This window comes from Mandrillus leucophaeus, unplaced genomic scaffold (assembly GCF_000951045.1).
Source record: "Mandrillus leucophaeus isolate KB7577 unplaced genomic scaffold, Mleu.le_1.0 Scaffold24, whole genome shotgun sequence".
NCBI lineage: Eukaryota > Metazoa > Chordata > Mammalia > Primates > Cercopithecidae > Mandrillus > Mandrillus leucophaeus.
Window position 1 is genome coordinate 3,101,743 of NW_012102476.1, and position 12,358 is coordinate 3,114,100.

A 12,358-nucleotide genomic window follows, 5' to 3' on the forward strand; every position below is an offset into this window, starting at 1 on the left:
GTCCGCGGCCAGGTCCCCCCGCCGGCTCGCGCCGCGGCCTCTCTAGGAGCCGCTGGAGGTGGAAACTCGTTGGCATTAACCCTGGGCTGGAGGGGCCCGGCCTCGGGGTGGGCGAGGACCTGACACCCCGGAGCCCACCGGGCTACCGGGGCAGTATGTGTGCCTATGTTCTAGGTCCCCGTCCCTCCAAAGGCCCGTCTGTCCATCTCCCTGGCCCTGCGTTGTCGGTGCGTGTGGCCAAGGGCGAGGCGACAAGCGAGACCAAGGTCAGCGAGAAGGAGCGACGCTTCCCGGCGCCAGCGGGGGCGGTGTCTCTCTTCCTCCCCTCCCGGGCCTCCGGGTCAGCTCCGGCAGCGCCTCGGGAACCGGGACGGACTACCCTTGGCCTCGCCGAGGTCCTGGAGCCTGGGACCCCCTCCTGGAACTCCGCTCCCCCGCACCTGCGCGCCCGCTCCCGTTCCTCCGGTCCCCACCCCGCTCGGCTCTCCTGATCCCCCTCCTCCCTCCTAGAGGGCTAGGATAGTTGCCAAGGAGACAGCCCCGCCCCGGCTCCCAGAGGCACCGCTTCTCCGCGCCAGGAAGCCTGGCGGTTGGCCGATGGGGCTCGTGCTCTAGCCGCCCCGCCTCCTCCAACCCCGCGGACCGCGGGGCGTTAATGGTCGCCAGGGAACGCCAGGCGCCTTCCTGATTGGCCGGGGGCGCTCTGGTCGGGTCCGCCTCCCCTGTCGGCCAGAAGCCCCTGCAGGAGGTAGTGGGAGGGAGGTGTCAGGCGTCTCCCATCCAGCCGGGCCTGTGCCTTCAAAACTTTTCCCGCCCCTACTTAACCTCTATTATGTTTTATGAAAGCCAGAAGATCTGAGAACAGACACCCTTCCTCCTCGTCAGCCTCACACCCCTTGCCTCTCCCCTCCACCTTCCCCAGCGCCTGAGTTTAACTCAATCCCTGGCAGCCTTTGTCCCTGGTTGCTGGATTTCCTCACAGGGAGGCAGGATTCCTTCCAGGTGAGGGTGATACAGAGGAGAATTGGACTGAGAGAACCATCTGGCCTTCGAGGCATCATCTAACAATTCTCCAGTCTTGTCTGACTCGAATGGAGGCTTGCAGAGGAAGGGAACCTGAGAAACACTGCCTCGGGTGCAGCTTTGAATTGAGGAAGTGAGCCTGGACAGACAACTTAATATCATCCAATTATTGTCTTTTTTTCTACGCTTCGTGCTGAAACAAGTTTGGCAGCGTTCTTGACAGTTAATGAGCCCGATGCCCCTGTGTGATGCAGGAGCCTTGGATCGTGTTTTCTTGTCGCCTACCCAGACAAATGAAGGGAAGAGAATGTTTGGGAAGAAGGATGGCCTCTTCTTCATGAAAAGGGATGAGAACAAGAACTTGGAGAATGCCAAGTGGTAAAAAGTGGAGAGAAACTATCTAAAGGCTTACAGGCGGGGCGCGGTGGCTCATGTCTGTAATCCCAGCACTTTGAGAGGCCCAGGCAGGTGGATCACGAGGTCAGGAGTTCGAGACCAGCCTGGCCAAATTGGTGAAACCCTGTCTCTACTAAAAAATACAAAAATTAGCCAGGCGCGATGGCGGGCACCTGTAATCCCAGCTACTTAGGAGGCTGAAGCAGGAGAATCCCTTGAAACGGGGAGGCAGAGGTTGCAGTGAGCCGAGATCTCGCTACTGCACTCTTGTCTGAGTGACAGAGCAGGACTCTATCTCTAATAATAATAGTAATATAAAGGCTTACAAATAAAATCACAAGAGCTCATCCCACAAATGAAGCGGGGAAAACTTTTTGCCCTCCAGAGGAACAACTTCCAGCTCCACAGCTCTCTCCCATCCCAATGTGTTTGTCCTGAAACCTTTGCTAAGAATGGCTTACATGGTCCAGTACTAGAGTCCACAGTCAGGACAGCCTACAAGAGGACAAGTTTTGGGAAGAGCTGGACATGGGGTACTCTCTGGTCATCCCCAAAGCACTCAGGTAGGAAACAAATCTCCACAAGATATTTTTCTCTGACCTCCAACTTGCTGATCCACGAAAATTCACACAGGAGAGCAGCCACACCCTAAAAATGGGTGGTGAGACCTCCAACCACAGTTCTGACACCGTCCACTGCCTGCACTCTTATGAGCCACACGTCCCAGGTGTAGCAGAAGCTGGGCCAAGACTTCACGCTGCCCAGGCACCCGCATTTCCATGTGCAAATTCAGCCTCACTGGCACCTGGAGTAAGAGTGGCTAAGTTCCAGCCAGCCTCCTCCAGGACCAGGGTGCCATCTATGCATAGGGACTTCACAAGGAAGCCAGCCTCCACCTGACACACAGCCACAGCAGTGAGAGGCTCCAAGCCCAGTGACCCAACACCAGCTAATCCAAGGCAGGAGAAACTTGGGAGTCCACTGGCCTTGTCCTACCTCTGCATCCATGAGGATGAACCCTGCGCATGTCCTGAGTCAGGTGGTCACTTTTTCACAGCATTGTCTCCTGGCATGCACAGCACTAGGGCAGAGCCATTCAGTGTGCAGCCAAGGTTTATGGTCCAGCCAACGTGGCCAGTGCTGCAGGATAGAGAGAGCCCTCACAGACGTTCTCAGTGAGAGGAGCTTCCGTGTGCATTGCTCCCTCCCCTCATGCAAAGCACAAGCCCTCTTAAAGGCCTTCCATCTGATGCTACAGGAGATGCCCCTGTGTACTGAACATGATCCTAGGTACCCAGGAAGACAGCGGCCACGGTACAGGGCCCTTTGGAAAGAACAAAGAAATAGAAGTCTTTGTGTATGCCTGACATTGGGGACAGGCCCCGGGACCAACCACTACTCTTGCAAAACTAAGAGCAGTTTGAAAATAATGTTTTGTTCCCAGCAGTGGTTCTCTCAAACTTTCACAGGCATCAAATTCTATCCCTGGAGATTCTCATTCAATAGATGAGGAACTGGGCCCAGGGAGTAGCTACTTTTTTTTTTTTTTTTTGAGATGGAGTCTCACTGTTGCCCAGGCTGGAGTGCAGTGGCGCTATCTCTGCTCAGTGCAACCTCCGCCTCTGAGTTCAAGCGGTTCTCCTCTCAGCCTCCTGAGTAGCTAGGACTATAGGCACGTGCCACCATGCCTGGCAATGTTTTTTTTTTAATGTATCTTTAGTGGAGACGGGGTTTCACCATGTTAACCTGGATGGTCTCGGTCTCCTGACCTCGTGACCTGCCCGCCTCAGCCTCCCAAAGTGCTGGGATTACAGGTGTGAGCCACTACTCCAGCCGAGAGTAGCTACATTTTTATTTATTTATTATTTTTATTTATTTTTTTTTTGAGACGGAGTCTGGCTCTGTCGCCCAGGCTGGAGTGCAGTGGCCGGATGTCAGCTCACTGCAAGCTCCGCCTCCTGGGTTTACGCCTTTCTCCTGCCTCAGCCTCCCGAGTAGCTGGGACTACAGGCGCCCGCCACGTCGCCCGACTAGTTTTTTGTATTTTTTTTAGTAGAGATGGGGTTTCACTGTGTTAGCCAGGATGGTCTCGATCTCCTGACCTCGTGATCCGCCGATCTCGGCCTCCCAAAGTGCTGGGATTACAGGCTTGAGCCACTGCGCCCGGCCGTAGCTACATTTTTAAAAGATACTCAGCCCGGCCCTGCCTCTAGGTGGAAATATCTACACCACGAACTAAGGAGCTGAGAATGGGGTGGGGCTAAGGCTTAAGGGTTTCATGACACTAAAAAAGTTGATGAAATGCTGGAAAGTTGGGTCATGAGGGCAGGAAGCAGAGGAGTTGGAGTCTGGCTTCTGGGCCCTAAATAAGCTTTACAAACTTCAAAGCACTCAGAGACCTCTAGGTAATAATCATGGCACCTTTAATTGGCATACTCAGGGCCAAGATCTGGCTGTCAGTCTGGGCTGAGAACTGGTGTTGCAAGCTGGGCTTTCCCCAGGCTGTGTTGAGGGTTAGGGGAGGGGACTGGGATGTACACTGGGAATTAAAACCTGGTAGAAAGGTATCTCCTACTGCCAAGGTGCCTCTTCTCACCCCATGTGTCCCTGTGATAAGGTGACACACGAGTCAACCCACCCCAGAAAAGCTGAGGGAGAGAGACCTTGGTGGGGTCGGATTGGAGATGAGGTTGGAATAAAGTCAGTTCATTACTTCACTTGACACAGTGTCTTGTCTCCAAAACTTCTACCTCCTTCCAGGTTGACAGATCTGGTTTCTTCCTCCCTGGGTAGGCCAGACACAGGGCTGAGCTGGGTGACAGGCGAGGGTGCACAGGCCAGCAGAGGTCACAGGCCCTTGCTCTCCTTGGGCAGGTGCTGCTCATGGCTGGCCTCTGCCCACAAAGGAATTAGTGGTAGATGGATAATGGAGTCGTGAAGTGCTGGGGGGATTCTGTGTAGAGCTTGGGGATACAGATGGGTACAGTTGCCACTGGCTACAAATCTAACACCAGGTGTTTCTGGCCTAGTCCTCTGTCCGAGATGGCACATACTTAAAGACAGCAAAGATGGCGCGTACCTAAAGACAGAAAAGATGCAAGGACTGTTTTGACACAGGCATGGGTTCAAGAAATACTTCCCTTTCTTCTTTGCTGTACTTTAAACACCAAAAACACTAGAAGCAAGCAATGATGAATGGCAACGCATGCTTGGTCAGGAGCTGATGGGATGAGTGGCCACGGTAAGTTGGGAGTTCTGGCTCTGGCCCAGCTCCCAACAACTGCGACTTTCTGAGAGCCTAGGTGGACTTGCAAAATCTTTGGATTTTTCTAGAGATGTCAGAAACCTGGATTTTGGTGTAAAATAACCTTTTAAATCTTCACCACTAATTGTTATCACTTAAAAACACTGCCTGGGCCCAAATCAATACAGCAACTGCAGGCCAGATCCAGTACAGGGCCACTGGTTTTTTAAGTTGTGCAGCAAAAAGACAATGAAGGCCAGTGCGGTGGCTCCCCTGTAATCCCAGCACTTTGGGAGGCCAAGGTGGGCAAATTGCTTGAACCCAGGAGTTTGAGACCAGCCTGATCAATATAGTGGGAACCCCATCTCTGCAAAAAAACTAAAACTTAGCCAGGCGTAGTGTAGCCCACCTGTAGTCTCAGCCATCTGAGAGGCTGGGGCAGGAGGATTCCTTGAGCCCAGCAGGTCTAGGCTGCAGTGAGCCCAGTTCACACCACTGCATTCCAGCCTGGGTGATGAGCAAGATGCTGTCTTAAAAATATGTAAATAAATAAACAGACAATGGGTATTGTGCTGTGGGAGGGTCAAAGAATAAAAAAGAAAAGGCCAGGTGAGGTGGCTTACGCCTGTAATCCCAGCACTTTGGGAGGCAGAGGTGGGTGGATCACCTGAGGGCAGGAGTTCGAGACCAGCCTAGCCAACATGGTGAAACCCCATCTCTACTAAAAATACAAAAATTAGCCAGGCATAGTGTGCCTGTAATTCCAGCTACTCAGGTGGCTGAGGCAGGAGAATCGATTGAACCCAGGAGGCGGACATTGCAGTGAGCGAAGATTGCACCATTGCACTTCCAGCCTGGGCAACAACAGCAAAACTCCATCTCAAAAAATTAAAAAAGTAAAAAGAAAAAACAGAGAAAACAAGGTTCTCCTCTACCTCAATCCTCTTAGCACCTTTGGGAGGAGAAACAGCTTTTGCTTCCCGGTATGGAGGTCTGGGGGGTTCTCACCTCAGCCCTGCCTCAGCAAAGGTGGCCTTGGAGAGCCCAGGGCATCGGGGAGCAAGGTGCTGGCAGAAGAGGCTGTTGAGTGCCCACGTTCAGAATGTCCACACCCCAGGCCAGCTCTTGCCGTGGATTCTGGGACCTCCCTGCAGGCCGCTGCAGAGGTTCGGGCCCCTGAGCCCATCTCGGGCCTCCCGCAATGTCTAGATAGTCACTTTTGAGGCCTTCATCCACATTCCTGGAATATCTCTGGGTACAGCTGGAAGCCCACGGGTGGGTCCAGGTCCCCGCGGCCAGGGGTCAGGGTCACAGACAGCCCCCCAGGGCGCCGGCCCCTGCGCCCCTCGCCCCCTGGCCGATGGACCCACTGGTGCTTGGCCATGCCAGTCTTCAGGCCGAAGCAGCGGCCACACTGTGGGCACCGGTAGGGCTTCTCGCCGGTGTGGACGCGCAGGTGTGAAGTCAGAGCCGTGCGGCGCATGAAGGCCCTGCCACACTCAGAACAGCGGTGGGGCCGCTCCCCGCGATGGATGGCCCGGTGTTTGCTCAGGGAGGAAGCGTGGCCAAAGCCCTTGCCGCAGTCTGCGCAGTAGAAGGGCTTCTCGCCCCTGTGGCTGTAGATGTGCTCCACCAGCGTGGAGCGCCAGGCGAAGCTCTTCCCGCACACGTAGCAGCCGTGACGCTGGTCCGCTCGGGGGACAGGGGGGTGGACAAAAAAGCGAGGGCGACTCCGGCGCCGCGCCTTGGACAGCTGCTCCAACCTGGTAAAGGGGGCTTGGGAAACCTTCAGCCCAGGAGACCCGGCGGTCACAGGGACAGGCTTCTCCAGGGCTCCCATCCCTTCCCTTTGTCTTTCCTCTTCCTCGTTTCTGGAATCTGCTGGGAGATAAAGACAAGAGAGTTCAGGCTCGGCTCATCCTGGTCCTTGAATCCCACAGCCCGCATGGACAGGGACAGGCCTGCTGGACCCCCGGCTGCCCCTGGGAGATAGAGCAGTGACACCTGTTCCTCGGCTGCTGAGCCAGACAGAGCCAGGAGGGAGAAACAGTCCATTCCGCCTCGAGACTGGGGAAATGTCACCGCATGGAAGGGCAGAGATGACATGAACATCTGGGCCTGATCCAGAAGGAGGAGCGGACACCTGGAGATATTCTAGGCAGAAGGAACAGCACCAAGAAAGGCAGAACCAGGCGGGCATGGCCAAGTTCAGTGGGGCTGGATACTCTGCAAAGGCTGAGGCAAGAACTGAAGGAAGGAAATGGGAGGGCGGGGTGGGGGGCGCCTAGGGGGCATAGGAACCATCGTGCAGGAAAACGACTGGGGCGGGTCATGATGTGGAGGTAGAGCCAACGGAACTTAGAGGCCGGGCGTGGTGGCTCATGACTGTGATCCCAGTGCTTTGGGAGGCCGAGATAGAGGATGGCTAGAGTTCGAGATCAGCCTGGGCAACACACCAGGACCTCCACCTCTTTAAAAAAATTTTTTTAATTAAAAAAAAACAGCCAGGCGTGGTGGCTAGTGCCTTTACAGTCTTAGGTACTCTGGAGGCCCAGGCGGGAGGATTGCTTGATCCGATTGCTTGAGCCCGGGAGTTCGAGGCTGCAGTGAGCTATGATGGCACCACTGCACCTCAGTCTGGGCAACAGAGACCCTATCTCTAAAGCAAAACAAAAAAGCCCCCAGAGTGTAGTGACCACGCAGAGGTGAGGACTTAGAGGCGGGTATGGCAGGGCCAGAGCCCCCATCACAGCCCCTTTCTAGGCTGCATCCGGGGCCAAGGCAAGGTCTCACCCTGCTGGCCGTAGTTGAGAAGGCAGTTCAGAGAGGAAACTGCTAAGCAGGTAGCTGGAGGTGGCAGAGGAAACCGGGATGGGACAGGAACAGAGAAGTCCCCATGGGACTTAGCACCCGATACTCCACCTGGGTCCGTTTCTGTCGGACACTTCGTCACCTCCGGATCCCGGGCAGCTGGATCCCATAGTTCGGCCTCCTCCTCCACCCAGGAGATGAGCGCCGGCTTGCTGCCTCCGACTCCTGGGGGAGAAGAACGCAAACCCCACGCTGCGGGGAGGCCGCCTGCCCGGCCCCGGGACCCCCAACTCCACGCGCAGCTCCCAGAGGCGCGGCAGGGCGTGTGGGGGCGCAGGGCCCAGGTGAGCAGGTGGGGCTCTCACCGAGCGCGCCCAGGTGGCCGTAGGTCTCCCGCATCACGTCCCGGTACAGGGCCCTCTGCGCGGGTCGTAGGCAGCCCCACTCCTCCCGAGAGAAGTACACGGCCACGTCGGCGAAGCTTACGGTCCCGGGCTTTCTCCACTCGGGTACTGCCCCGTTTGGATCCCGAGAAGGGAGCGGGGCCAGAGGCGGCGCCATGGGGACTGTCAGCCCCAGCGACGAATCGGTCACCTCCCCTGGCCGGGCCTGGGCATACGGAACCTCCCGCGCCCGAGAACGCCTCCCCGGCCCAGTCCCAAGGGAAGGAGGGAGGTCACTATAATCCCCGAGGGGATGGAAACTAAGGGCCGATGGCTGCGAGTCCATAGTCAGAACTGGACTATTTCTTCAAAAAAAACTGCGGCTGCGCGACCTCTCGACCGTTGCCCCTGCGCAATTGTACCCAGGACGACGCCCCCCGCCCCCACCCCCAGGCAGCGTTCTCTCCATGCCCTAATCCAAAATGGCCGTTGCGGCTACAGGCGCCGGCCTTGAAAACCAACCGAGTATGCTCTGGCCCCGCCCGGTGAGGCCGCACAGCTCAGAGCTCAGCCCGGGTTTGCAGAAACAAAGGAGCCTCCCACGGAAGGGAACCGTCGTGAACTCAGAAGTTAGTTTTCGTCCCAGGACCTTTTTAGAATCGGGCTCCAGCCCATCACCCTCTCGTTTTGTCCTCAGGAACGGCGGCAGCAGTCTCTTCCCAATGTTGAGAGCAAAAAGTGTGAACCCAGAAATTCCGAGATAGATCTCAATTTCTTGCCAAGGTTGACGACACGCGCGTGACAGCCTCAGGAAGTCCTCACGACATGTGCCCAAGGTGGTCGGGACACAGCTTAGTTTTATACATTTTATGGAGACATGAGACATCAATCAGTGTATGTAAGTACATTGGTTCTGTCTGGAAAGGCGGGACAACTTGAAGCAAAGGCAGGAAGACTCGAAGCAGGGAGGGGCTTCCAGGAAACAGAAGGTGAGGCACAAACGGTTGCGTTCTTTGGAGTTTCTGATTAGCGTTTCCAGAGGATGCAATCAGATATCCATCTATGTCAGCCAGCAAAGGGGTGACTTTGAATAGAATGGGAGGCAGGTTGGCCCTAAGCAGTTCCCAGCTTGACTTTTACCTTTAGGGTAGTGATTTGGGGGCCCCAAGATTTATTTGCCTTTCACAAAAGCCATGGAGTGGATACAGGAGACCCTCCTCTATTGTAGGCTTGTTGGAGCTTGAAATCCTTGGAGCTTCTAGATGGCGGAAGCAGCCAGGAGAGTAGGGTAAGGTTGAGAAAGTCAGAGGGTCCTCTCTTCTAGGAGTTTCTCCCATGTGCTGTGCAGGACGCCTCCCGACCGCCGGTCTCCCTCTAGCTGCAGCCAGGCTCTCGGCTCCCCTCAGGTCCTGCCCCTACGCGGATGGCCCAAGACTCCTCCGCTCAAAACCAGCTCATCCCTTTCTTACCCCAACCTGCTTTCCCTGGGATCTTTATGTCAGTAAATGTCGCCAGCTCTCCCACCAGACCTCCGTCTCACACTTCCTGATGGCCTACTCTGTGCTCCACCTGACTTCATACATGTCCTGTGTACTGGAGTCAGAGTAATCTCCAAGGCGCCTTTTAGCTCTTAGTGGGCTCTTTAGTTGAATCTAGGCCTAGATTGAGAATCGTCTGTAATCCTATCTACTGGGAGGTCGAGGCACGAGCATCTCTTGAGTCCAAGAGAATGAGATCCACCTGCTCAACTTAGGAGACCCTGTCTCAAAAATAAATAAGAAAAAAGGAAAGAATACAAATTGTATCTGTTTTACATGTACTCAGGGATCTTCACAAGACAGAGCAGTCAGAAAAAATGGCTGAAGCCAAGTTTTGCTTTTATATTTCTTTTTTTTTTTTTTTTTTTTCCAGAGACAAGTGAACATTTATTTTTATGGCTTTCTTCCTATGTGTATTTCAAGTCTTTTTCAAAACAAGGCCCCAGGACTCTCCAGATTCAGTTATGTCCTTGGGCTTGGTCGGCTGCTGCAGGAGCCTTAAGGAGCCTTTTACAAATGCTAGAGTTACTCATTTATCAACATTAAACCCTAGGATAGATGCAACGGAGCAAGACTCCTTCCTCCATGGAATGTGCTGATTTCAGATGACGTGGCACCCAATGTAGAAAATGCTGGAATTTTTCCTTGGAACTGCACTGTGATGAGAAGTGCTTGCCATGAACATAAGCTACTGTCTTTTCTTTTCTTTTTTTGAGACGGAGTTTTGCTCTCGTTGCCCAGGCTGGAGCGCAATGGTGTGATCTCTGCTCACCACAACCTCCGCCTCCCAGGTTCCAGCGATTCTCCCACCTTAGCCTCCCGAGTAGCTGGGATTACAGGCATGCGCCACCACGCCCAGCTAATTTTTATATTTTTACTAAAGACGGCGTTTCTCCATGTTGGTCAGGCTGGTCTCAAACTCCTGACCTCAGGTGATACGCCCTCCTCAGCCTCCCAAAGTGTTGGGATTATAGGCTTGAGCCATCGCGCCTGGCCAGCTACTGTCTTTTCAGTTTTTGAAGATAAAGCAGGAAATAATCTCTGAAGTACTTGATAAAAATTCCCAAAACAACAAAAACACATGCTTCCACTTCACTGATAAAAATTTATCGCAGTTTGGCACCTGAGTCTAGTTCAGCTGACAGATGAGCTGATTGATGCATTCACCCTGATAACCAGGTGTGCCCATCTCCTTGAGGAAGCCCACTCTATTTTTGGTAGCATCTTGGGCCACTGAGAGGTGGAAAGGACGCAAGAACCATGAGAGCTCCTGGAAATGCTTCCCTGGGAAGGCAATTTAATGAATGAGGTCTTCCAAGCAAATGACACCAAACTTCCCCAGGTCCTCCTCAATCACTGTGTTGTCTGTCAGACGGATGGTCTTCCTCTTCTTTTTTTTTTTTTTTTTTTTTTGAGACAGAGTTTTACTCTGTCGCCCAGGCTAGAGTGCAGTGGCGTGATCTCGGCTCACTGCAAGCTCTGCCTCCCAGGTTCACGCCATTCTCCTGCCTCAGCCTCCCGAGTAGCTGGGACTACAGGTGCCCGCCAACTTGCCTGGCTAATTTTTTGTATTTTTAGTAGAGATAGGGTTTCACCGTGTTAGCCAGGATGGTCTCGATCTCCTGACCTCGTGATTCACCCGCCTCGGCCTCCCAAGGTGCTGGGATTACAGGCATGCGCCACCACACCTGGCCGATGGTCTTATTCTTGACCTTGGCTGGTCCGTGTTTCAAAATGAGTTCCCAGACAGACTTCAGATTTGGAAATCCTCAGGTCACATAAGGTTCCACTATACGTAGCGTTTTTAGGTTCTAGGGGGTGACTTTTTACAAAGACACCACTAAAAATTTTCTTTAGGCGAAGTCTTGCAATGGTTCTCTGCACCAGTAAACTCACACCATCAATCCTTTTGATGCATACAACAAAGGCCAAGGAATGTTTATCTAGCAATTCCAAGGCATGAGGTTTCGCTTCTAGTCGTCTGAGATGCACCTTGTCACGTTTCTCCTGCCAGGAATCATGTAGGAATGATTCCAGTCGCTTAAACCTGAGCCCTTTTCCTTTCCTCTGCTCCTTCTTTGCCAAAAGTGCCTGCTTTGCCTGGGTGGCTTTGAGGGCTTGATAAGACCTCCTATTTTTCAGGAGATTTTCTGGAACCAAAAGGATTTTTCTTTGCTCTTGCTCCGCCATCTTTCTAGTGGTGCAGCTACTGATCATTTTCTTTCTTTTGTTTCTTTCTTTCTTTCTTTCTCTTTCTTTTCTTTTCTTTTCTTTTCTTTCTTCTTCTTTTTTTTGACGAAGGCTCGCTTTGTCGCCCACGCCACTGCGCCCGGCCTATATTTCTTAAAGAACTATAATTTTTATTTTTTTTTATTTTTTTGAGATGGAGTTTCGCTCTTGTTGCCCAGGCTGGAGTGCACTGGCGCGATCTCGGCTTACTGCAACCTCTGCCTCCCGGGTTCAAACGATTCTCCTGCCTCAGCACCCTGGATAGTTGAGACTACAGGCATGCACCACCACAGCCAGCTAATTTTGTATTTTTAGTAGAGATAGGGTTTCACCATGTTGGTCAGGCTGGTCTTGAACTCCTGACCTCAGGCAATTCACCCACCTTGGCCTCCCAGAGTGCTGGGATTACAGGTGTGAGCCACTGCGCCCGGCCAAGGACAATAAATTTTAAAAGAAATGACAGGACAAAGAAAATCGGGCTAGGGCAGTACAATTTTCAAGGGGAGATCTATGTTGGGGGGAGGGTGTGAAACAGGTGGAAGATATGGATTACTTTGTTATGTGTGTTTATTCTGGTCCCTTGTGGACTCTAAGGGCTATTTTCTCACCCTGGGGAGCGGAGGCAAAAAGTTTGGGAGGGGCATAAGGATTCAGTGTTGCCCAGGGGGTGTGGTCCCAGCCCTAGGTCTCCCAGGCTCTCAGGCCTCTGAAGGACACAAGAGAAAACTGAAAAC

General features: G+C 53.4%; 1 protein-coding gene, 1 long non-coding RNA gene and 1 pseudogene across 4 annotated transcripts; 1 reads left to right on the forward strand and 2 right to left on the reverse strand.

The window, feature by feature from the left end:
• Positions 1-4,295: 4,295 nt before the first annotated feature.
• On the reverse strand, positions 4,296-8,341 carry ZNF747 (zinc finger protein 747). Of its 2 annotated transcripts, none has more exons than XM_011982467.1 (3): positions 7,840-8,341; positions 7,586-7,699; positions 4,296-6,541 (listed from the first exon to the last, which is right to left on the reverse strand). In XM_011982467.1, the coding sequence occupies exons 1-3, from the start codon at positions 8,201-8,203 to the stop codon at positions 5,892-5,894; spliced, it is 1,128 nt and encodes a 375-aa protein (XP_011837857.1). In that variant the 5' UTR covers positions 8,204-8,341; the 3' UTR covers positions 4,296-5,891. The 2 variants fall into 2 exon arrangements, with proteins under 2 accessions (XP_011837857.1, XP_011837856.1); XM_011982466.1 differs by having other exon boundaries at positions 4,296-6,544.
• A 94-nt stretch (positions 8,342-8,435) lies between these two features.
• On the forward strand, positions 8,436-10,473 carry LOC105541442. The gene is made up of 2 exons (XR_001006343.1): positions 8,436-8,846; positions 9,769-10,473. It is a non-coding gene; the product is annotated as an uncharacterized LOC105541442 (long non-coding RNA).
• LOC105541441 lies at positions 9,770-11,606 on the reverse strand (annotated as a pseudogene). The gene is made up of 3 exons (XR_001006342.1): positions 11,084-11,606; positions 10,398-10,776; positions 9,770-10,122 (listed from the first exon to the last, which is right to left on the reverse strand). The product of XR_001006342.1 is annotated as a 60S ribosomal protein L7-like 1 (transcript).
• Between the last annotated feature and the right edge of the window lie 752 nt (positions 11,607-12,358).

Coding starts and splice junctions, on each gene's coding strand:
- ZNF747 (XM_011982466.1), bottom strand. CDS start 8,203: ATGGACTCGCAGCCATCGGCCCTTAGTTTCCATCCCCTCGGGGATTAT. Junction 7,700..7,839: donor CGGCCACCTGGGCGCGCTCG/GTGAGAGCCCCA, acceptor CTTCTCCCCCAG/GAGTCGGAGGCAGCAAGCCG. Junction 6,545..7,585: donor TCCGACAGAAACGGACCCAG/GTGGAGTATCGG, acceptor TTTATCTCCCAG/CAGATTCCAGAAACGAGGAA.